We start from the raw sequence: 20,204 nt of genomic DNA, 5'->3' as shown, positions 1-20,204 counted from the left end.
AGTAATATTCCATTGTGTATATGCACCACAACTTCTTTATCCATTCTTCTGCTGACGTACATCTAGGTTACTTCCATGTCCTCGCTATTGTAACCAGTGCTGCAATGAACATTGGGGTAAATGTGTCTCTTTTAATTTTGGTTTCCTTGGTGTGTATGCCCAGCAGTGGGATTGCTGGGTTGTATGACAGTTCTGTTTCCAGTTTTTTAAGGAATCTCCACACTGTTCTCCATAGTGGCTGTACTAGCTTGCATTCCCACCAACAGTGTAAGAGGGTTCCCTTTTCTCCACAACCTCTTCAGCATTTATTGTTTGTAGAGTTTTTGACAGTAGCCATTCCAACTGGCGTGAGATGGTACCTCATTGTGGTTTTGATTTGCGTTTCTATGATAATGAATAATGTTGAGCATCTTTTCATGTGTTTGTTAGTGCAGGCAGATTCTTTACCAGCTGAACTACCAGGGGAAAACTCACTCCTAACGCATCTCAAAACGGCTCTGACACTGCTTCCTTCCAACCACCCCAAGGGAAAAACCCCTCCTTCCACACTCAGCCCCTATGTGACCCAGAGCCCCTACCTGACCTACACCCAGTTTTTCTTTCCTCCCCATTTAACCATCCCTCTCCTGTAGTAACTTATTATATGGATTGGTTTAGCCTTCTCTTAGAAAGAAAGAAGCCTTCCTCTTCTGGAAAAATTTGATTTGACAATGATAGGATTTGCTTTTGCAGGCACTGTGGGCAGGGAGGACTACTGAGCACTCTTGAGCCTTCAGGGGACCCTGGAGGCAGATGGAATCCTCATGGTGGACAGAAGTGGGGACAGAACCCAGGTTTCAAATTAATGACCTGAGCCCTTAGTTGGGCCTGAGTTGGTCCTGAGCGGGTGGGACAAGGACCCCAGGTTTGTGTATGTGTGTGTGTGAGACAGAGAGATAAACCTCAACCCAAGGGTTTCCCTAGGGAATGGGGGACCCCTGAGTTCCTGGCATCTGGGGCTGGCCACCATTTCCTTTCCCTTCTCCCTCGCTGCTGCCAACCCAGTGTGAGAATAAGACAGTGGCCTGAGTTGGCCCAGGCTGCTTTGGAGGAATTCTTGGAGAGGGTATGTAATGCTAATCGCATTCCTGCCTTTGCAGTCCCGTTTGTGGGGACCACCTTCGCCCTGTGACCTCAGGCGTTTCTGGGGTCCTCCTTTCCTGGTCTTACTGCAGCCTTCACTCCATCCTAACACTGCCCAGTGGCCGCCGTCCCTGTCCCAGAGAGCGTGGGGTTGGGCAGGGGAGGGGGACCACTTTCACTTAGCCTGTCTGCACCTACGTCCTTGGTGCTCCTTGAAGCAGAGCTCCATGGCAAGCCCTGGGAACAGATGGTGAGTGAGAAGCATCGCCCAGTCTGGACGTGACCATACGGTTGAGAAAGCGCGTCCACTGCCCACTCCTCCTCAGTTGTCACAGCGTCGCTGAGAGGATCCAGAAGAGGAATGTCTTGTTGGCAAAGGAGAAAAATGAAAGCTGTAGGTTCTGCTGACATTGTAGAGTAACTGTCATTATTGTAGGCACTGACAAAGCTGTTTACCTCTGTGACAGGACACAACTATAGATGGCCTCAGCTTTGAGCCAATCTCCAGATCTACCGTGTGTCTGCAGGGGCTGGGCCCTGACCTGGGTAAGGGACATAACTGGTCCCGCAGCAGCCGGAGTCCTGTGGGAGCTCAGACCCTTCGAACTATGGTTGGAGCCTGGCGCCCCCTGGTGGCAGCCTGCAGCCCCTGCCGGCCTCACCAGAGGCCCGCCTACTGGGGTGTGTGTGCTAAGTCACTTGAGTTGTGATCAACTGTAACCCGCCAGGCTCCTCTGTCCATGGGATTCTCCCGGCTAGAACACTGGAGTGGGTAGCTATGCTCTCCTCCAGGGAATCTCCATGACCCAGGGACCGAAGCCACATCTCTTATGTCTGCTGCATTTGCAGGCGCATTCTTTACCACTAGTGCCACCAGGGCAGCCCCAGCCTGCCTAGGAGACCAGCCACTAATTCACCAGCCTCGTTTTACCAAGTTGGACCCCGAGGCCCAGAGAAGGGCCAGCAGGGCTTTTGGAGACAGAACGATCTCCATTCTGCTTTGCGGAATTGGGTGGAGCGTTATTGTTCTTGTTGCCAGAAATCAGAATTGAGAGGAGAAAGGTAGAACTCTGGCAATTCCTGAGCCTTCCTTTATCCTCATTACCTTGAGGAAAATCAAAGCTTAGATCTGTGCAGCATCACCTCCAGTCCTCATCCCCACCCTACCCCACCCCACCCCTGCCCCTGGTCCTCTCCCAACACACTCTTTTGGTGTTGTGATCTGAGATGGCAGAACCTCAGGGGTGAGAAGTCCCTTGCCCACTACTTGGGCTTCATTGAGTCATTCGGACACAGTCAGTTACGCTCCTAGCCCTGAGCTGGGGAGGGAGCCAGGGGTGGGGGAAGGGATGCTGAGCAGGGAAGACTCACAGGCTCCTGGGACCAGGGCAGGGGGTGGGGCAGGGGTGATTTGCTGGCACTGGTGGGGTTGGAAATCTAAGTCAGAACTTGAGTCTTAGACAGCTGTGTGACCTTGGGCTAGTATCTTTGCCTCTCTGAGCCTCATGTTTCTTAGTTAAAAAGTGGGAAATTATAGCAATACTTTAACAGCCTTACTTAGAAAAAAAAGAGCACAGATTTTGGAGTTAGATTTTGTTTCAAACCCTGGATCTCCACTGACTAGCTATGTGGCTTGAGGCTAGTTACTTAATGTCTCTGAGACTCAGTTTCTGAATCTGTAAAATGGGTTGTTGTAGGAACTCACTGAGGTGATTGAGCTGGGAGCACTTTAGAAAATTCAAGGCTTTATCTTTACCCTGGAATGGAGGCACTGGGAAATGGCTACCAGACACTGGCCTCCCTGCCCCCTCTCCCTTGAACCCAGGAACAAGAACAGGCACACCAGTTCTCATTCCGCCTCTATCTGCTACCCAGGGAGAGGGTTTCTCCCTACCTGGGTCCCCACTCCTTTCCACATTCCCTGGTTCCCTGAGGCATCTCCCCCGTTCCATCTTGTTCTAATCACAGATGCACGGGAAGTCCTAAGTCTCCAGCTTTCATCCCTAGAGTCTCAGAGTCATAGCCTCAATCTTCTGCCTGGAGGGAATCTGCTTGAGTATTTGGGTTAATCCTGGGGAGACAGGCAGGGCTGTTCCGAGTTCTGCAATCAGAACCTTTCCGTTATCCTGCATTCCCAGGACGCCATCCTTCTTGAACTAAGCCTGGTCTGGTGCTGGAAGGCATTCAGGGGCCTGGAGGAGACTGATCGTGGCCCACTTTTACCCATTATGCTGCCAGTGTGACACCCACAACACTGCCCTGTCCCCTTCCTGTCCCTGGTCCTGGTGCTGGCGTTGCAGGCACCAGGGAGATGGTGGGAGGAGGGGGTGAGGGCTGGGGAGGGAGAGAGGCTGACAGGAGGCGGGGACTCGGGGGGCTGAGGACTATAAAAGGGTCAAGGACGGGGTGGGTTCCATCCAGCCTGAGGCAGGCACTGATTTGGTCCAGCGCCTGCTCGCTCAGGACTCAGGGTAAGTGGGCTCAGCCTGCTCCTAGCTCTGGGGCCAGGGGTGTGTTGTATAGAAGGACGTGGTGCTTTACAGGGCTGGGGGCCTCCAGAGGCCTGAGATCCTGCTTGGGTCTGGCTCTACACCTGGACAAATCCATCACCCTGGGAGAGCAGCCTGCTGCCTAGAAGCCTGCAGGTGTGCGCCGGGCAGCGGGTGGGGGCTGTGAACACAAGTCTGTGTGTGTGGCCATACCTCCTGTTCGGTGACACGGCTGCGGTGTCCTCTCCAGGACCTGCATCTGCATGTCTACCCTGGCAGAGCGGCTGGGGAAAGTGGGGTGGAAGGACAGCACACCCACAGGCTGTGGATTTCTGCCCCTTGGTTCACAAGTTCCTTCTGTGTGCCCCAACCCTGCAGGGGAGCTAAAGCGCCTCTATTTCCCACAGCCCCTCCCCTCCAACTCTCACCTGCAGCTGCCTCTTCAGAGCCATCAGGTCCTGGGTGTCCGGAGTCCTGGGTCTCCTACCCAAGACCCAACTCCCCGATTCTCTGCTACACTTTTCTGCCTTGCCTAGGCCCTAGCTGAGCTCCAGCTGCTGTGCTTCTCTGAAGAGGGGGCTGGTGAGCTCTCCAGGGCAGGGTCTAGGAGGTGGGGTGGTCAGCTCCCAGTAGCCCTTTGCTCTGTCCCTTGGTCTCCAGGCTTGGAGAAATAGGTGATGGGCTGGGGAGGGGGGCGGGGTGGGCTCTGTGCTCCCTCTATCTCCCTGATCCTGGCTTCTCAGATGGCCGCCGCGCACCGCTGCCTCTTCCTGCTCCTCCTGTCCACGTGCGTGGCTCTGTTGCTGCCGCCACCCCTGGGTGCCCTGGGAGCCCCGCTGGAGCCAGAGTATCCAGGGGACAATGCCACAGCAGAGCAGATGGCCCAGTATGCGGCTGAGCTCCGCAGATACATCAACATGTTGACCAGGCCCAGGTGAGTGTGAGACGGGGAGAGAGGCCCCAGCCAAGACCCCAGGCCCAGCCTCTTCCATGTTCTTCGGGAGCAGAGCATCTCTATGGTCTGGCCGGGGGCCCTGTGCCCCGGGCAGGATGGTGCCCAGGGGTAGGCATGAGGCAGATGAACTGGTACCTGGGCATAGCACTGGCCCCAGCTGTCTCTCCCCTCCCAGGTATGGGAAAAGAAACAAAGAAGGCATGCTGGACTTCTTGGAGTGTGGGTCTCCCCACTCAGCAGTCCCCAGGTGGGTTTTGTTCTCTGTCCTGTGTGCCCAGATGCCTGGGGCAGGAAATGGGGGTGTGTAGGATGGGAGAGAACAGGCACCTAGGGCTGGCCTGAGGTCTCCTGAGGGCACAAGGACTACCCACTCACACTGCCGTGTTTTGCCCTCTTCTTGCAGGGAGATCGATACAATGGACTCATAACGCCACTTCCTGCTCCTCCAACTCCAGGGCGAGGCTGGCCCAGGTCTCCCATCTGCACCCTTGGCTCTGGCTGTAGCTTGCTCCCTGCTCCCATACTGGCTAAATAAAGCACATCAAAGTTCTTAGCCTCACTCTCTCTGTGTCTCTGCAGACCCCTGGTTGGGACAGGAGCAGGCCAAATGCACAAGAAGAAAGGGACAGGCAGACAGAAGGGAACTGAGGGTGTTACGACTGATCCAGAATGTCTGGAGGGTCATCAGGGCCATGTAGTTCATCCTGTCCCCTTCACAGAGGGGCAAGTTGTGGCCCAGGGGGAGAAGGGGACTTCCCCAAGGTCATTCAGCAAGTCAGTGAATCTTCAGCTGTCCCATTTCAGCACCTCTAGACCCTCCTGATCATTGGCTTGATGGCAGCCCTGCCCCCAAATAGATCCCCACCAATGTTTTCTTATAGCCTAGGCAGTAGGTGAAGTGCTAGTTTGTACTAGAGGCGAGAGCCCAGCCCAGGGGAATGACTGGGGTGAAGACAGTCATGGTTTACATTGGTGGCATTGGAGTTGCCCTCTTTGGGGCGGTGAGAGGTGGCTCACTCCATGATGGGCTGAAGTGTGGCCCCTCACAGGCACAGCACACAGCAGAGGCATGGCCAGAAGAGGGGGACAGAGATGGGGAGGAGTCCGGAGATAGTGTCACGTGAAATTGTTGGGAAAATGAGCTTCTGTGTGCCAGGGCTATTTAACCCTCTCAACAACTCTGTGAGGGGAGAGATACTGTTATTCTCACTCTACAGAGGAGGAAACTGAAGCTCAGAGAGGTTCCGCATTTTGTCCAAGGCCCGGCAGCAGATGGTAATCCAATACAGGGACACAGCATCGACTTTAGAGTCAGATGAACCTGGGTTTGAATCCCGGATCGGCCATATCCCTCTGTGTGCACCATAACCTCTTTGAGCCTCAGGTTCCTCATCTGTAAAATGGGAAGAATGATAGGGTTGCAGTGAGCAGGACATGAAATGATGCATGTGAAGTTTTTAGCATGGCCCTTAACCCAGGAAAGCTCTCAGCAGATCGGAGCTTCTGAGGGGCAGACTTGCAGCCAAGCAGCTGTTTCCATGAAGTGTGGTGGAAAGACATGAGCAGAGGGATGACTGGTCTTCAGACAAACGCAGCTTCAGCTTACGGAAGAGGGTTAGGGTTAACTCCGTGTACCTCCCGAAAGGGGCTCCGAAAGGCAGACTTTCCTTGACTGTAAGGAAGCATCACTGAAGAACCAGAAAACTGGGAAGAACTTGCCCTGAGAGGCAGTGAACTCCGGGGTGTTTAAGGGTTACTCAAGTCAAGTCACAGAAGGGGAGGCTGCAGTAGGAAGCTGACCTTACAGGGAGGAGGCTGGATTAGCTGAGCGATGGCCACCTCCAGGAGACCAGTCTGTGGTCTGCATACTCCAGCTCAGGGAGGGCGAAAAGCCGGACCCTGCCTGGGGAGGCCTGGGCTGGGGAGGTGTCTTAGTGGCCTTTGCCAGCCCTCCCTCTTCTCAGGCATCTTGAATAAGGGGGGGTGGGATGTGTGTCTATGTGTGACTGAGAGGGAACAACCTCATCTCTCTCCTCTTTCCTGGCCTGGGAGCACCTGTGGGTAAGGGATAGTCACGGTGGGGCTGGGAGGGAGAAGTGAGAGAATGCAAACCTTTTTGGTTCCTGGAATGCCTCCTCCTGCCTCCCTCACATGCTCTGCCTGAAGGGATGAGGCCTGTGGGTTTGGGGAATGAGGGGATCCACTAGGCTCAGCACCTCATACTGAACGCATGGCAGTGACACCAGAGTCGTGGTTCCCCTCAAGTTCTGGCTGTGCAAATGACTCCAAAGTGGACCTAGGCCATAAAAGTCAAAGGGCTGGCAAGGATGCCACACTGGGCAAGTGCTTGGCTCAGGCAAGGGGGCGTCTGGGAGGGAGGCTGGTTTCAGCAGAAGAAGAGTTTGGATGATGGAGCCGGAAGTCCCAGAATTTTCTCTGGCAGCGAAGAGGATGGGTTCTGAGTGGGGAGAGGTGTAGATACTTCCCAGAGGCAGGAATCAGGACTCTACTCAGAAGATCCCTGTGTGAGAGTTGGATGCGGATGGGGCCTCTGCCCCTGCCCAGGCCTCTCTGATGGCCCCCAGCCCCCAGAGGAGACAGCTTCTTAGGGACGGGCCTGGATAAGCTCCTGCTCTCCCCTTGCTCTGCTCACAGCCAGAGGGGCCGAGATGATCCCCGGAGCCAAGGCAGGACTTATGCTCCGCACACTGTGGGGGGTGGGGTGGGTGGGTGGTTTGTTTGCAGGCTGGCATCACAGCTGCACTGCTTGGTGTAGAAACTTGGGGGGGGGGGGCAGCTCCGTGTTAAATCCCGCTGGAGCCCCTCCTCTGAGGTTGCTGGGATCCACTTCTCTCACCCATGCTCTCCCTCTTGGCTGCCGTTCAGTTGCTCAGTCGTGTCCAATTCTTTGTGACGCCATGGACTGCAGCACTGCCAGGCTTCCCTGTCCTTCACTATCTCCTGGAGTTTGCTCAAACTCATGTCCATGGAATTGGTGATGCCATCCAAACATCTCATCCTCTGTTGTCCCCTACTCCTCCTGCCCGCGATCTTTCCTAGCATCAGATACCCCATGTCCAAAGGCAAAGGAGAAGCCGCAGCAAGACGGTAGGAGCAGTGCAATCGCGTTTAAAATCAAACCCTCCTGGCTAGGGCCTCCACAGCCGCCTCCCCCACCCCGAAGTAGTGTAAGTGCCTGGGGAGGGGGAAGGTGGATGGGTTGCCCAAAGGAGGCAGGGAAGACCCCTAAACCCAGGTCTTTCCTTCCTACGGTAGGACCTCCAGGAACCTCTCTTTCCCCTCCAAGGAGAGGTCCCTTCCCGCCCAGGGTTCACAGAAGTCAAGGAAGCAACAGAGATTCCGTTTCTCTTTATTGTTCTCACTGAGGGCGGGTTGGGCAGGAGTTAGGGTCCCTCTCATAATATATAGAGGGTCGGTGGGCGGGGAGACTTGAGTTGGGCTTCGGAAGTCAAAGCCCAGCCTGGAGAAGTAAGTCCCCCGGAATCCCCTGGGTCCCTCCAGCCTCCAGGGCTTCCTTTCGCTCCCGCCCAACCTGCCCCCAGTTCCGAGGACCCCGACTGGGGCCAGCCGGGCCCAGGCTCTCCTACCTGGGGCCCTGGGAGGAGGCTGGTGGTTGGGGTTTCGCGGCGTTCCGCGGTGAGGGGTTCGTGGTTTTCCGTCCGGGGAGTTTCGTCTCGTTCGCTGGCAGAGGTTTCGTCGCGTTCGCTGATAGGGGTTTCGTACTATTCCTGGGGTTGTTCGCGTCACTGGAGTTCTTGGTTTTCTTAGACTTCATGCTGAGGAACAGGTCTTTTCAGAGGCTATGGGGCTGCTCTGCGATCCCAGTTCCCGGCTGCGATGAGCAGGGAGCCGGGTGGGGTGGGGCAGTGGGGGCAGGTGGCGTCCGTTTCCTCCCATCCCCTTCCGTTCCCCCCTGCCCACCTGCTATTGAAGAGCTTCTCCATGTACTTGTTGAATTGGCTTAAGCTGGACAGCCAACGGGCAACCCGGGGCATCAGATGCTGCTGTCCTTGCAGCTCCTCCCCCACGGCCCCGTCCGGTCCCAGAAGCACCACGATACACACCAGGGCGAGTGCGCACGCGCAGCGCAGAGCGGTGGGCTAGAGGGGGCGGGGCAGACAGAGGAGGGCGGTCACGTGACACAGACCCGGAGACCTGGGACGTGGACAGGTACACGAGCGCCGTAAGGGACTTCCAGGTGCCCAGGCCGAATGGTGCACATCTGGCCACGCACAGTGATGGACATAAAGCACCAGGTACACGGGAACCCTGGCGATGGACTGGGAGGTACACCCTGAGATGGACACACCGGGATGGTATAGAGCCATTGGCCAGCTCCGTGACCTCACTGACTTCTTCTGCAACTCCTTTTCGCCTCACTCCTGGGTCTCCGGCCTCCTTGCTGTTGCTCAAAAGTGTCAGACATGCCATTCACTCTGCCTGGAGGCTTCCTCCAGATATCCATATGACCAACTTCCTCCCCTCCATCTCAAAATTCGCCTTCTAAATGGACCCTACTCGGATGACCGTATTTAACATTGCAACTCATCTCTTCATCTTGTTCTATTCTCCCTCTCTTGCAACTTCTAACTTACTGTATTCTATGCTTTTTTTTTTAATGAGTAAATCCCCAGTGGTAACCCCTCCACCAGTGTAAGCACCTGGCAGCTAAGGCGATGGGCAGCTGGGCCCTTTGCCTGTTTTGTTTACTGATGTATCACAAGCACCTAGAACAATGCCTGACACTTAGTAGGGGTCCCGTGGGATTCTCCAGGCCAGAATACTGTTGTGGATTGCCTTTTCCTGTTCCAGGGGATCTTCCCCACCCAAGGATTGAGCCGGGGTCTCCTGCACTGCAGGTGTATTCTTTACCATCTGAGCCACCAGGGAATCCCGGGTGCTCAATAGTACATGTTAAATGAAAGACTTAACACAGTTGCATACAGGGATGATAGTCCAAGAGTCCCCATGCACACCCGTCACACACAGAGACTTTTGTGCTGGCAACACTCAGACACATCCAGTGATAGACACACTATGATGCCCATATACATGCTACTTGTGGCTGGAGCCTGTGAGACCGGTAACCCTCTCTTGACCAGGAACTCCCCTCCTCCCCACCACCCAAAGCAAGGACAGGCAACCCTGGCAGCTGTTCTGGCAGAGGGGGCTGCCCTGGCCTCACTCCTTCATGCCCTCAATGGCTTGAGGAGGGCCTCTGGGTGCCAGTCTCTATCCCAAGCTCCAGGAGAGCACAGCTGACAGGGACCACCGGGCATTACCATGGTGCTGGGCAGGTCCAGCGCGGCGCAGCAGAAGGATCTCTGCCCAGGACCTCCCTGGCTTTTTATATTCCTCGGCATCCATGCCCTCTTTCCCTCTAAGGCTCCACCCCTCCTCCTGCCCTGTGTCATAACCTGAGAGTTGGGAACAGGGAGAGGGTGGGGGTGGAAGCACATGGGCTGCCAGCTGTCCTGAGCAGGGCACAGTCCCTGCCAGAGGCCCAGAGGTGTGGGTGGCAGAGGCAGAGGCACTGGGGAGTAGGGTAATTTTGCCCCACGCCTACAGATCCTAGGGAGGAACTGTCTCTGGGGTTGAAAGGGGGCAGTGCTTTTCCCAGAGGCTATTTTCAGGGATAGGAGGGCTTCCCTAGTGGCTCAGATGGTAAAGAATCAGCCTGCAATGCGGGAGACCTGGGTTTGATCCCTGGGTTGGGAAGATCCCATGGAGGAGGGCATGGCAACCCACTCCAGTATTCTTGCCTGGGGAATCCCCAAGGACAGAGGAGCCTGGTGGGCTACAGTCCATGCGGCCTCAAACAGTCAGACACGACTGAGCGACTGAGCACAGGAGGGAAGCTATGTTGAGAGGCCAGGTGCCCCTTACCATCTAGCAGCCTCCAGGGTGCCTCCCTTCCCTGCAGGGCTACTGTGAGGCCTCAGCGCCCCTGCTCCTGGCTTCTGGGCCTCTGGCCTGGGGGGAGGGTGCGTGGCAGTGAAGCTGAGGTGCCTGCCTTCAGGATCGCAGACCTCTCTGCTCATCCTGGAGGATTTTCTGGCCTGCTCAGCCACTTTGGAGCCCCTGCTGTATGCTCTGCAGAGCCTTCGGAAGGGTGGTGGGTCTTGGCTGCCTGCCTGAAGGAGGAACTCAGGCCTTGGGTTGCCTCAGGTCACAGAGTTTTGGCTGTCTGGACCTGTCAGGGCCTCTCCAGCTGCTCAGCATTGCCACTTTTCTGGGGTAAGGTTGTGAAATATAGGCTGATGCTTTTTCATGCCCACCCTATCCCCAGAAGGGGCACAGTAGGAAGAATAGGGGCTTCTGGGTAGGAATCTGGACTTCACTACTTCCTGGCCATGTGACCATGATCAAAGGACATTATTTCCCCTGAGCCTCTGCAGCCTTGTCTGTGCGATGGCGCTGGCTACACCTGCAGCGCAGAGCTGTTGTCAGAACTGAGTCCAATGATGCAGCTGAAGCCCTTGGACAACAACTGGCACAAATAAGCGACTAGCCAGTATGAGGCCCCCCACTCTGAGATATGCTCCCCCCTCGTCCCACCTCCATCTGCCTTTCTCCCTCAGGGGAAGTGGTGAGAAACTCAGTGTCAACATAATAGAAATTTATGGGGTGGCTCAGTAGACAAGTGAGACCAGGACTACATTTCCACGGAGCCAAGGATCTCCAGGAGAAGAAATGAGATTCCTATGATAAGATTCCACAGTACAGGTGAGAGGAGAGATCTCGGAGCCAGTGTACCTCAAATCCCAACAAACAGGTTATTGTTTATTCCACTTAGGCACAAACCCAGGGCTTCCCAGGTGGCACTAGTGGTAAAGAACCTGCCTGCTGATGCAGGAGACGTAAGAGGCACAGCTTCAATCCCTGGGTTGGGGAGATCCCCTGGAGGAGGGCGTTGCCACCCACTCCAATATTCTTGCCTGGAGAATCCCATGGACAGAGGGGCTTGGCGGGCTGCAGTCCATGGGGTCACAAAGAGTTGGACACGACTGAAGTGACTTAGCATGCATGCACAAGCCCAGTTCTGATACCCCGTCTCCAAAAGATCTCCAATATGTGTCCTCTTGCAGCGCTGGCTGTGAGAACCCAGGCTGCCCTTACAAATCCCTGGACTCCTCCTCGGGTACCCAGGGCCTTCAGTCTCTCACTCTTCTGGGTTCAGTTCATTCCAGGAACCCTCAAGTTCTGGTGCTTGGTGCTCTGGTGCTCGAGGGCTGGTGCTCGGCTCCCCTCCTTTCTGAGCCAGGATAAGAGAAAATGCTCGATGGGGTGAGCAGGTTGGGGGAGGAGGCCTAAAGAGCTCTGTATTGTTATCACTAACAGTAACTCTGAGTATAGAGTTACATACTGATAACTGATAATCATTGCAGCTGCTCAGTGCTGGGTACCAGGAGGAGCATTCTGGTATAGCAGCTATAATTTTGATGATCCATGCAGGTGTTGTTAACTGCTTTCGCATGTGAGGAAACAGAGAAGTTCTGAGACCTACCTAATTGGATCTGGAGGAGCAGCCCCATCTTCTTGGAAAGCTGCCCCTAGCCAGGTGCATGCCTGCCTTTCCCTCCGGCCTCCAACCGTCTGCTGTCCTGAGTCCCGCTCCGTTGCCTCCCAGTTCCTTCACCCGTCTACTGCTCCTAACTCCCGTGGGGGTGCTGGTCACATTCCCCTCCCCTTCCCAGGCTCCTTCCATCTGCTTGGCTGTTTCTCCCAGGGGCCTTTTCGAGTGATTGCTTCCCTGCTCCTCCAGGCAGGACACAGGCATCAGCATCAGACTGACCTGGGCTCCAAGTTTGCTATGCTGCCTGCTGACTGTATGTTCCTGGACAAGTCACTTTGCTTCTCTGAGCACGATGCCCTCAGCTATGGCCGGTACACACAGCTAGGTCATGGGGTTATTGGGAGGCAAAGCTGAGAGGAAGTTCCTCAGGCGTTAAGCTGAAAATCTGCCTAGAATTCTGTGAGTCGCCCCCATACCCTTCAGAGAAATTCCCTCTTTTGCTTAAACTGGCTTGAGTTGGACTTTTACTTGCAACCAAAGTCTTCCCTGGTGGCTTAGGTGGTAAAGAATCTGCCTGCAGTCCTGGAGACCTGGGTTCCATCCCTGGGTTGGGAAGATCTGATCCCCTAGAGAAGAAAATGGCAACCCACTCCAGTATTCTTGCCTGGAGAATTCCATAAACAGAAGAGCTTGGTGGGCTACAGTCCATGGGGACGCTAAGAGTCCGACATGACTGAGCGACTAATGAACCAAACCAAAGAAAACTGAAAAACTTCCCATTACTTCCTGGATAAAGTCCAGTCTTCTTAGCATGATGTCTAAAGTCCTTCACAATTTGAACTCAACCGACTTTAAAAAAAAGAAAAAGAAAAACCTGTAAAAACTTTATAGAAGAATTTAAACACAAAAATCTGCCCATTTAAAATATACAACAGAATGCATTTTGACAAATATGTAGTCATCCCCACAGTCTAGATTCAGAACATTTCCACCACCCCAGCAAGTTCCCTCTTGCTCCTTTTCAGTTCATCTGGCCCCAGGCCAGCGCTGATCTGATCTCCATCGATTAGTTTTGTCTATTTTATTTTAGTTTTGCCATTCATACTATTGTTGTTCACTTGCTAAGTCATATCTGACTTTTTGCAGCCCCACGGACTGCAGCGTGCCAGGCCTCCCTATCCCTCGCCATTCATATAAATGGCATCAAACAGTGTGTTCTCTTTGTGTCCGGTTTCTTTCACTCAGTATCACGTTTTTGACATTTCTGTGTAGTGTTAGGCATCTTGGCCATTTGTTCCCTTTTCTTGTTGAGTGGTACTCTTCCTTTGTGAGCGGTATCACAGTTTGTTTATCTTCCCCCTCTTCTCGTCATTTGCCTTTCAATCCACTTTCTTCAACCACATTCCCGCTGTTCCTGGCTCATTGCACCTGTCTAGCCCTCTGCCTGCTAGATTCCAATGGTCTCCTAGACAGCCTTGCTCTTTCACATTCCTTCACCTTTGCTTGTCCTGCTGCTTGTCTGGAATGAGTTGTTTCTGCTCCTCTGCCTGGTAAAACACCCCTGCCCCCCAGCCCCAGGGACAATTCTGCTTTGGTGAGGCCTCCCTGGTCCCCTCCCTGCCCTGCCCTGGGCTCCTGGGGCTTCTCTTTCCGCTCTGGTGACTGTGATGGTGTTTATGGAGTCTGCTGGCAGGTGATGCCCACGTCTGGTTCTTGTGCCAGCCTGAACTCCAGCAGAGGGAACGGTGCCTTAGTCATTCCCCATCCCACGGATAGGGCCCAGTGCCTAGAGAACAGATGCCTGGGGTTAGTTGAGAGAACGCATGTCAACTACCTTGCCTGAGTAATAGAATATGAAAAATCAGGATGTGAGTTTCACTTCTTTGAATATTCCCAGAGGGATAAGGGAGGGCAGGGCCGGCCACCTCCCAGAAGGGGCCAAACTCATCCAGGGAAGGATCAGAGAATCTCAGGGAGAAATGGGGGAGCCAGGTCTTGAGTCTGGTTCTTCTCGCCTGAGCTTGGCAGGGACATCCAATACCCTTTTGCTCAAGCCTGAGACTCCTTCCAAAGGGGGCGGGCCTGGCTCTCTCCTCACAGCCTGTGGAGCTGAGAGCTTCAGACTCAAATCTTTTGCCTTAAGGAATCTCTTTGATGATGTGGGTATCTGGGCTAACTCATGGGAGGCTGGCGGGGCTGCTCCTATGCCTGGGACTCAGTAGCTCAGTCTTCTGGATGTCCTTCCACCCTCTTTGTCTTGACCTCACTCTTAGGCCACAGGCCTTGACCTGATCTAGCTAAGCCTTTTGACTGGATCCCAAAGCAGAGTTGGGGTGCAGGTGTTCTAAAAACAGATCTTGTTTATGCAAAGGGGAGTGGTTTGGAAAATCCCAGACGGGAGCCCTCAGGGTCCTGCTTTAGTTCAAGAGGTCACTTAGCATTTTTTTTTCCCGCTGTGGCAAAAGTTTTATTACAGTGAAAAAGGGATAGAAAAAGCTTCTGACATAGACATCAGAAGTGGGCAGAGAGTGCTCTTTTACTAACAGACAAGCTGGTAAAAAAATATTTATTTGGTCGCGTCGGGTCTTAGTTGTGGCACATGGTATCTAGTTCCCTGACCGAGGATTAAACCTGGGCTACCTGCATTGGCAGCATGGAGTCTTAGCCACTGGACCACTAGGGAAGTCCCCACTTGGCATGTATATTGTACAGTGTTTATTGATAACCTGTCTGCCTGCAGGAGTTGTAGGCACTGGGGCACATCATGAAGTCAATAAGGTTCTCCTTCTAGGAGCTTCAGTCCCACTCATACTCTTTTATTGGGGGATGGTGGCTCAGACGGTAAAGAATCCACCTGCAATTCGGGAGACTGGGGTTCCATCCCTGGGTAGGGAAGACCCCCTGGAGAAGGGAATGACCACTCACTCCAGTATTCTTGCCTAGAAAATTCCATGGACAGAGGAGCCTGGTGAGATACAATCCATGGGGTCACAGAGTCAGAGACAACTGAGCAACTATCACTTTCACTTTCAAAGATTTTATTGAGATATAATTTATATATCATAAAATTCATCCACTTACTGAGTACAGTTCACTGGTTTCTGGTATATTCACAGAGCTGTGCAGTTGTCATCACAATCAATTTCAGAGTATTCTTTTATCACCTCCCAGAAGATACTCCATGCCCTTTAGCAGTCACCTTGTATCCTTCCCAGCCCTAGACAGCCAGCAGTCAACTTTGCAAGGTTAAGTTCTTTACAACAGACATTCCTTTTTTAGCTGAAAAACATTCCATTTCGTGGCTATACCACATTTTGTTTATCCATCCATCAGTTGATACATACTTGGGTTGTTTCTACTTTTTGGCTGTAATGGATGATACTGCTATATGGGGACCCAGGTTTTCATTTCTTTTGAGTCCACACCTAGGAGTGGAATTGCTGGATCATGTGGTAACTCTTTGTTTAGCGTTTTGAGGAACTGCCAGACTGTTTCCCACGGGGCTGCTGCAACATCTGTTCTATGCACTCTCGCTGAGGGAGGCCTCCCCTGGGCCAGACCAGAGTGAGAACTAGTGAGCTGACTGTCATCTTTCCTGTAAGACAAAATACCAGTAATTTCCCAACCAGCGTTTAGTTTCCCAGCCTCAATTTAAGATGATATTATTTGCATTCTTGTCATTCGAATACTTAGCCTACTACTGAGGGCTCAATATATAACCTACTTGATTTCTTAACCTGATAGCTACATTCTCTAATAAACTACCGCAGACAACTGCCTCCTCCAGAACCTTCCATCTTGGGCCAATTCTCAGTCCCAGGGGATGCCCGATTCTGGCTTCATTGTCAGCGTGAGCAGTGGTGAGATGCCCACGTGCATGACTCCTGAGGCCTGTGCAGGCAGAGGAGGGGGAGGAGCTGGGTTTTTTAAAAACGTATTTATTATTTATTTCGGTTGCATTGGGTCTTCGTTGCAGACTGTGGTGTGCGGGCTTGGTTGCCCAGCTGCATGTGGGATCTCAGCTCCCCCACAAGGGATTTGAACCTGCATCCCCTGCATTGCAAGGCAGATTCTTAACTCCTCGACCACCAGGGAAATCCCTGGGTTGTTTTTTCTTTTTTTAATTGTATTTTATTTTATTTTTGAAAAAGCTTTTTATTGTGCTAAAAGTCACATAATGTAAATCATACTATTTTACCATATTTAACTTTATGGTTCAGTGGCACTAAATACGTTCGCATTATTGTTCAACTCTCACCATCATCCATCTCCCCAAATTTTCACCTTCCTAAACTGAAACTCTGTCCCCATTAAACACTAACTCCCCATTCCCTCTCCCTTCTCCCTTAACCCCCAGCCTCAGGGATCGACCAATGTACTTTCTGACTCTATGAATTTGACTATATTCTAGGTACTTTAGTACCTCATATGTGCTGTGCTTAGTCACTCAGTCATGTCTGACTCTTTGTGACCCCATGGACTATAGCCCGCCAGGCTCCTCTGTCCATGGGATTCTCCAGGCAAGAACACTGGAGTGGGTTGCCATGACTGGAGTGGGTTGCCATGCCCTCCTCCATGGGATCTTCCCAACCCAGGGATCGAACCCAGGTCTCCCACATTGCAGGCGGATTCTTTACTGTCTGGGCCACCAGGAAAGCCCAGTACCTCGTGTAAGTGGAATCAAACAGTATTTGTCCACATCCAGTGTGTGTTGGAATGCATTTTTAAGGTTAACTTCATATATGGAGGAGTTTGGTCCCTGGGTTGGGAAGATTCCCCTGGAGGAGGGCATGGCAAACCACTCCAGTGTTCTTGCCTGGAGAATTCCATGGATAAGAGCCTGGCTGGCTATAGTTCATGGGGTCACAGACAGGTGGACACAACTGAGGCGACTTAGCATACAGCACAATACATGGAGGAGGAGCTGTTTTGACTGAATTTTTGCTGGCAGAGTAGTCCCTCCTGTTCTTCATCCCCAGACCCGAGAAGAGAAGGAAGACAGCTCCCTTATCGTAGTATTACAAACTAACAAATGCCTAATGTGTCCCTTTCCCAGCCCCCCTCTCCCATCCAAATAGGGGTGCCTCTAAGAGGAATGTTAGCTTCACATCGGACCCAGGAGAAGTGGGAAAGAATTTGGCACTGACTTAATAAAAATGCTAAATAGGCAAACAACAAGGACCTCCTCTAAGGTACAGGGGGCTATAGTCAATATCTTGTAATAACCTATAATGGGAAAGAATATATTTATAACCGAATCACTTTGCTGTACCCCAGAAACTCATACAACACTGTAAATCAACTATGAAAGTGGAAGTGTTAGTCGCTCAGTTGTGTCCGACTCTTATTGACCCCACGGACTCTAGCCTACCAGGCTCCTCTGTCCGTGGAGTTCTCCAGACAAGAGCACTGGAGTGGGTTGCCATTCCCTTCTTCAGGGGATCTTCCCGACCCAGGGATCGAACCTGGGTCTCTTGCGTTGCAGTCAGATTTTTTTTATTGTGTGAGCCACCAGGGAAACCCATACCTCAATTGAAAAAAAAACGGAGTCTAATGAAACATAAAAGTATATATTCTTAAAATTCATAAAAAGAAATATCTTTTTTAACCAACTCAACATAATTAAGATTTATACAATTTTCACACAAAGCAGGATACAAAGAAACATCTTTCGTCACGCAGATATTGATCAACCATTTTTGCATGTCCCTTTGGAAGGAGGGCTTCCCTTTTGGCTCAGACAGTAAAGCATCTGCCTGCAATTCGGGAGACCTGAGTTCCATCACTGGGTTGGGACGATCCCCTGGAGAAGGGCATGGCTACTGACTCCAGTATTCTTGCGTAGATAATTCCATGGACAGAGGAGCCTGGCGGGCTACAGTCCATGGGGTGGCAAAGAGTAGGACTTTCACTTTCAGTTTTGGAAGGAGAGGGACAGTCTTCCTGAGTGAGTTGACTCCTCTTGAGGGCATCAGCTCTACCTCAGATGCTGTGCTGGGGACAGTGAGGACCAGAGACCCTGCAGCCCCCAGCTGGGTGTGGCCAGAGACCAGTCGTGGACCTCTCTGGGCTCCTGAGTCCTTAGACACCAAACTTAAGCTCCCCTCACAGGGTGGGCACTAGAGAGCGCTGATGGGAGCGTCAGTTCTTGGTGGCCTCTTTTCTTCCCTTGGTTCTGGGGGTACATTCATCTCCCTCTCCTGGGTTCCCTCAGCTCTTGCTGCTGTCCCCAGCGCCTGCCACATTCACAGCTGCCTTCTCAGGAAAGACGCTTTGGGGGTCATCTCTGCATCTAGTCACCTGGCAGTCCTCACCTGTCCATGCCATAGCCCCAGTCTCACACCCAAGGGCCTCAGGCTACATCTCCTGCTGACAATCCCTGCCTTGAACCTATTCCCAGCCTTGGCTGTATCTTGGAATACCCTGGGAACTTTTCAAACTTCTTTTGTGTGACCCCGCCCCCAGAGCCTGCGTGCATGTTAGCAGAGCACCCCACCTGACGTCAGGCGCTTCACTAGGTGCTGGAATTACAGCAGTTAATAAGATGAAGTCAACATCTTCAAAGAACTTTACAGTGGTAGGAATAGGTACTTATTTAGTGGAATAATTAATATTTCAAAAAATATCTTCAAAGAACTTTACAGTAGTGGGCGGCAGTGGTGGTTTATTCGTTAAGTCGTGTCTGACTCTTGCAACCCCACGGACTGTAGCCCGCCAAGCTCCTCTGTCCATGGGATTCTCCAGGCAAGAATACTGGAGTGGGTTGCCATTTCCTTCTCCAGGGGATCTTCCCGACCCAGGAATCGAACCCCGGTCTCCTGAACTGCAGCCAGATTCTTTACTGACTGAGCTATGAGGGAATGGGAATAGGTACTTATTTAGTAGAGTAACTAATATTTCAAAAAATATCTATCAAGAGGCTACTTTTTGGAAATCCCTGTTGGGAAGGTTTTTATCTCCTTGATGAGCAGAGTGGAAGGTGATCTCTTGAGGTACATGGATGGATGGAGTCGGAAGGGATTTTAGTTAACTAATCCTCCCATTTTACAGATGAGAAAACCAAGGCCAAATGGCCATGTTTTCTGTGCAGGAGGTGGATGGTGTTCTCCAAAAACTAGAAGACTCTTGCAGTATGTTATCCCTGCCAGGTGCTCCTGAGAGCTGTTAAGCCTTTCTCAATCCAGTATCTGATGCCAAGTTAATAAAAGATTTAAGGCGCATTAGTATTGTAATCAAGTTTAGATAAATTAAAGATTAGATTAAGCTGTGATGAATAACAGCTAAGGATTAGCAAGGAAGATTACAATTGCTTTTAAGTATTTATTTCTTTTAAGGCTGATAATTATATGAGTGATCTTAAACTAAGTCCAATTTAAATGTTATTAAATTCAGCTCTTTTTGTGACTTACCATGTTTTTGGAAATTGAAGAATAACTGGTGAGAAACCAAGCAAATCTCTTTACTAACCAAACCTACTAAGCCTGGCTCTGCCACTTGCTTGCTGGGTGACCTTGGGCAAGTCACTGAACTTCTCTGGCTTTCAGTTTCTTCATTTGTAAAAGGAAGCTAATAATAGTAGCTATGAAGTGTGGAGCAGTATGCATACAGCAGAGCCAAGATGACCTTGGGTCAAATCCCAGCTCTACCACTTAGCAGTGTAATGCCTTTGGGCAAATTGCTTAACCTCTCTGTGTGCAGTTTCTTCATCTATAAAATGGGGTGATAGTATCCCCCACCTCGGTATGTAATTATGAGGATCAAAGAAATGAACACATGTGAAGAGACAGGAATTGTGCCTGGCAGCGTGCTTACAAATAGTGGCTCTGGCGGGGATGATGTTTAGAGCACAGAGTATCAGCTCACAATTGCAAGATAAAATTTTGAATTATGAGCAAGCTTTCTGAAAATCGAAGAATGCAGATCTAACCGGTGGGGTGAATTGTGAGGAGGCAGGTACGTCAGACTCAGAGGAAAGAAAAGATCTCCCTCATTTCTCCTAAACTCGGCCTCCTTTCATTCCTTCATCTTTGACCCTTCCACCTTCCTGCCTTGTCCAGGGTCTGCAGGGGCATGCCGAGGCCCAGTTGGCATGTGGGAGTCT

At 51.9% G+C, this 20,204-nt stretch overlaps 2 protein-coding genes across 4 annotated transcripts in view; both read left to right on the top strand.

Annotated features, from left to right (window-relative positions):
- Positions 1 to 1,384: 1,384 nt before the first annotated feature.
- PPY (pancreatic polypeptide) lies at positions 1,385 to 5,108 on the top strand. Of its 2 annotated transcripts, none has more exons than XM_043900959.1 (4): positions 1,385 to 1,516; positions 4,355 to 4,545; positions 4,742 to 4,813; positions 4,970 to 5,108. In XM_043900959.1, the coding sequence occupies exons 1-4, from the start codon at positions 1,484 to 1,486 to the stop codon at positions 4,992 to 4,994; spliced, it is 321 nt and encodes a 106-aa protein (XP_043756894.1). In that variant the 5' UTR covers positions 1,385 to 1,483; the 3' UTR covers positions 4,995 to 5,108. The 2 variants fall into 2 exon arrangements, with proteins under 2 accessions (XP_043756894.1, XP_043756896.1); XM_043900961.1 differs by lacking the exon at positions 1,385 to 1,516 and adding an exon at positions 3,549 to 3,593.
- Positions 5,109 to 8,717: 3,609 nt separating this feature from the next.
- MPP2 (MAGUK p55 scaffold protein 2) overlaps positions 8,718 to 20,204 on the top strand; it is a 43,451-nt gene continuing 31,964 nt past the window's right edge. Inside the window, exon 1 of one of the 2 annotated variants that reach the window (XM_043904772.1) lies at positions 8,718 to 8,843. The gene's annotated coding sequence lies outside the window, so the exon portion shown is untranslated. The remainder of the gene's footprint in view (positions 8,844 to 20,204) is intronic. The other variant, XM_043904773.1, reaches the window with a different exon arrangement.

The sequence above is a fragment of the Cervus elaphus genome, chromosome 5 (genome assembly GCF_910594005.1).
Source record: "Cervus elaphus chromosome 5, mCerEla1.1, whole genome shotgun sequence".
Classification (NCBI taxonomy): domain Eukaryota; kingdom Metazoa; phylum Chordata; class Mammalia; order Artiodactyla; family Cervidae; genus Cervus; species Cervus elaphus.
The sequence above is the reverse complement of the archived record's forward strand: the minus strand, read 5'-3'. Positions and strand labels throughout refer to the sequence as shown.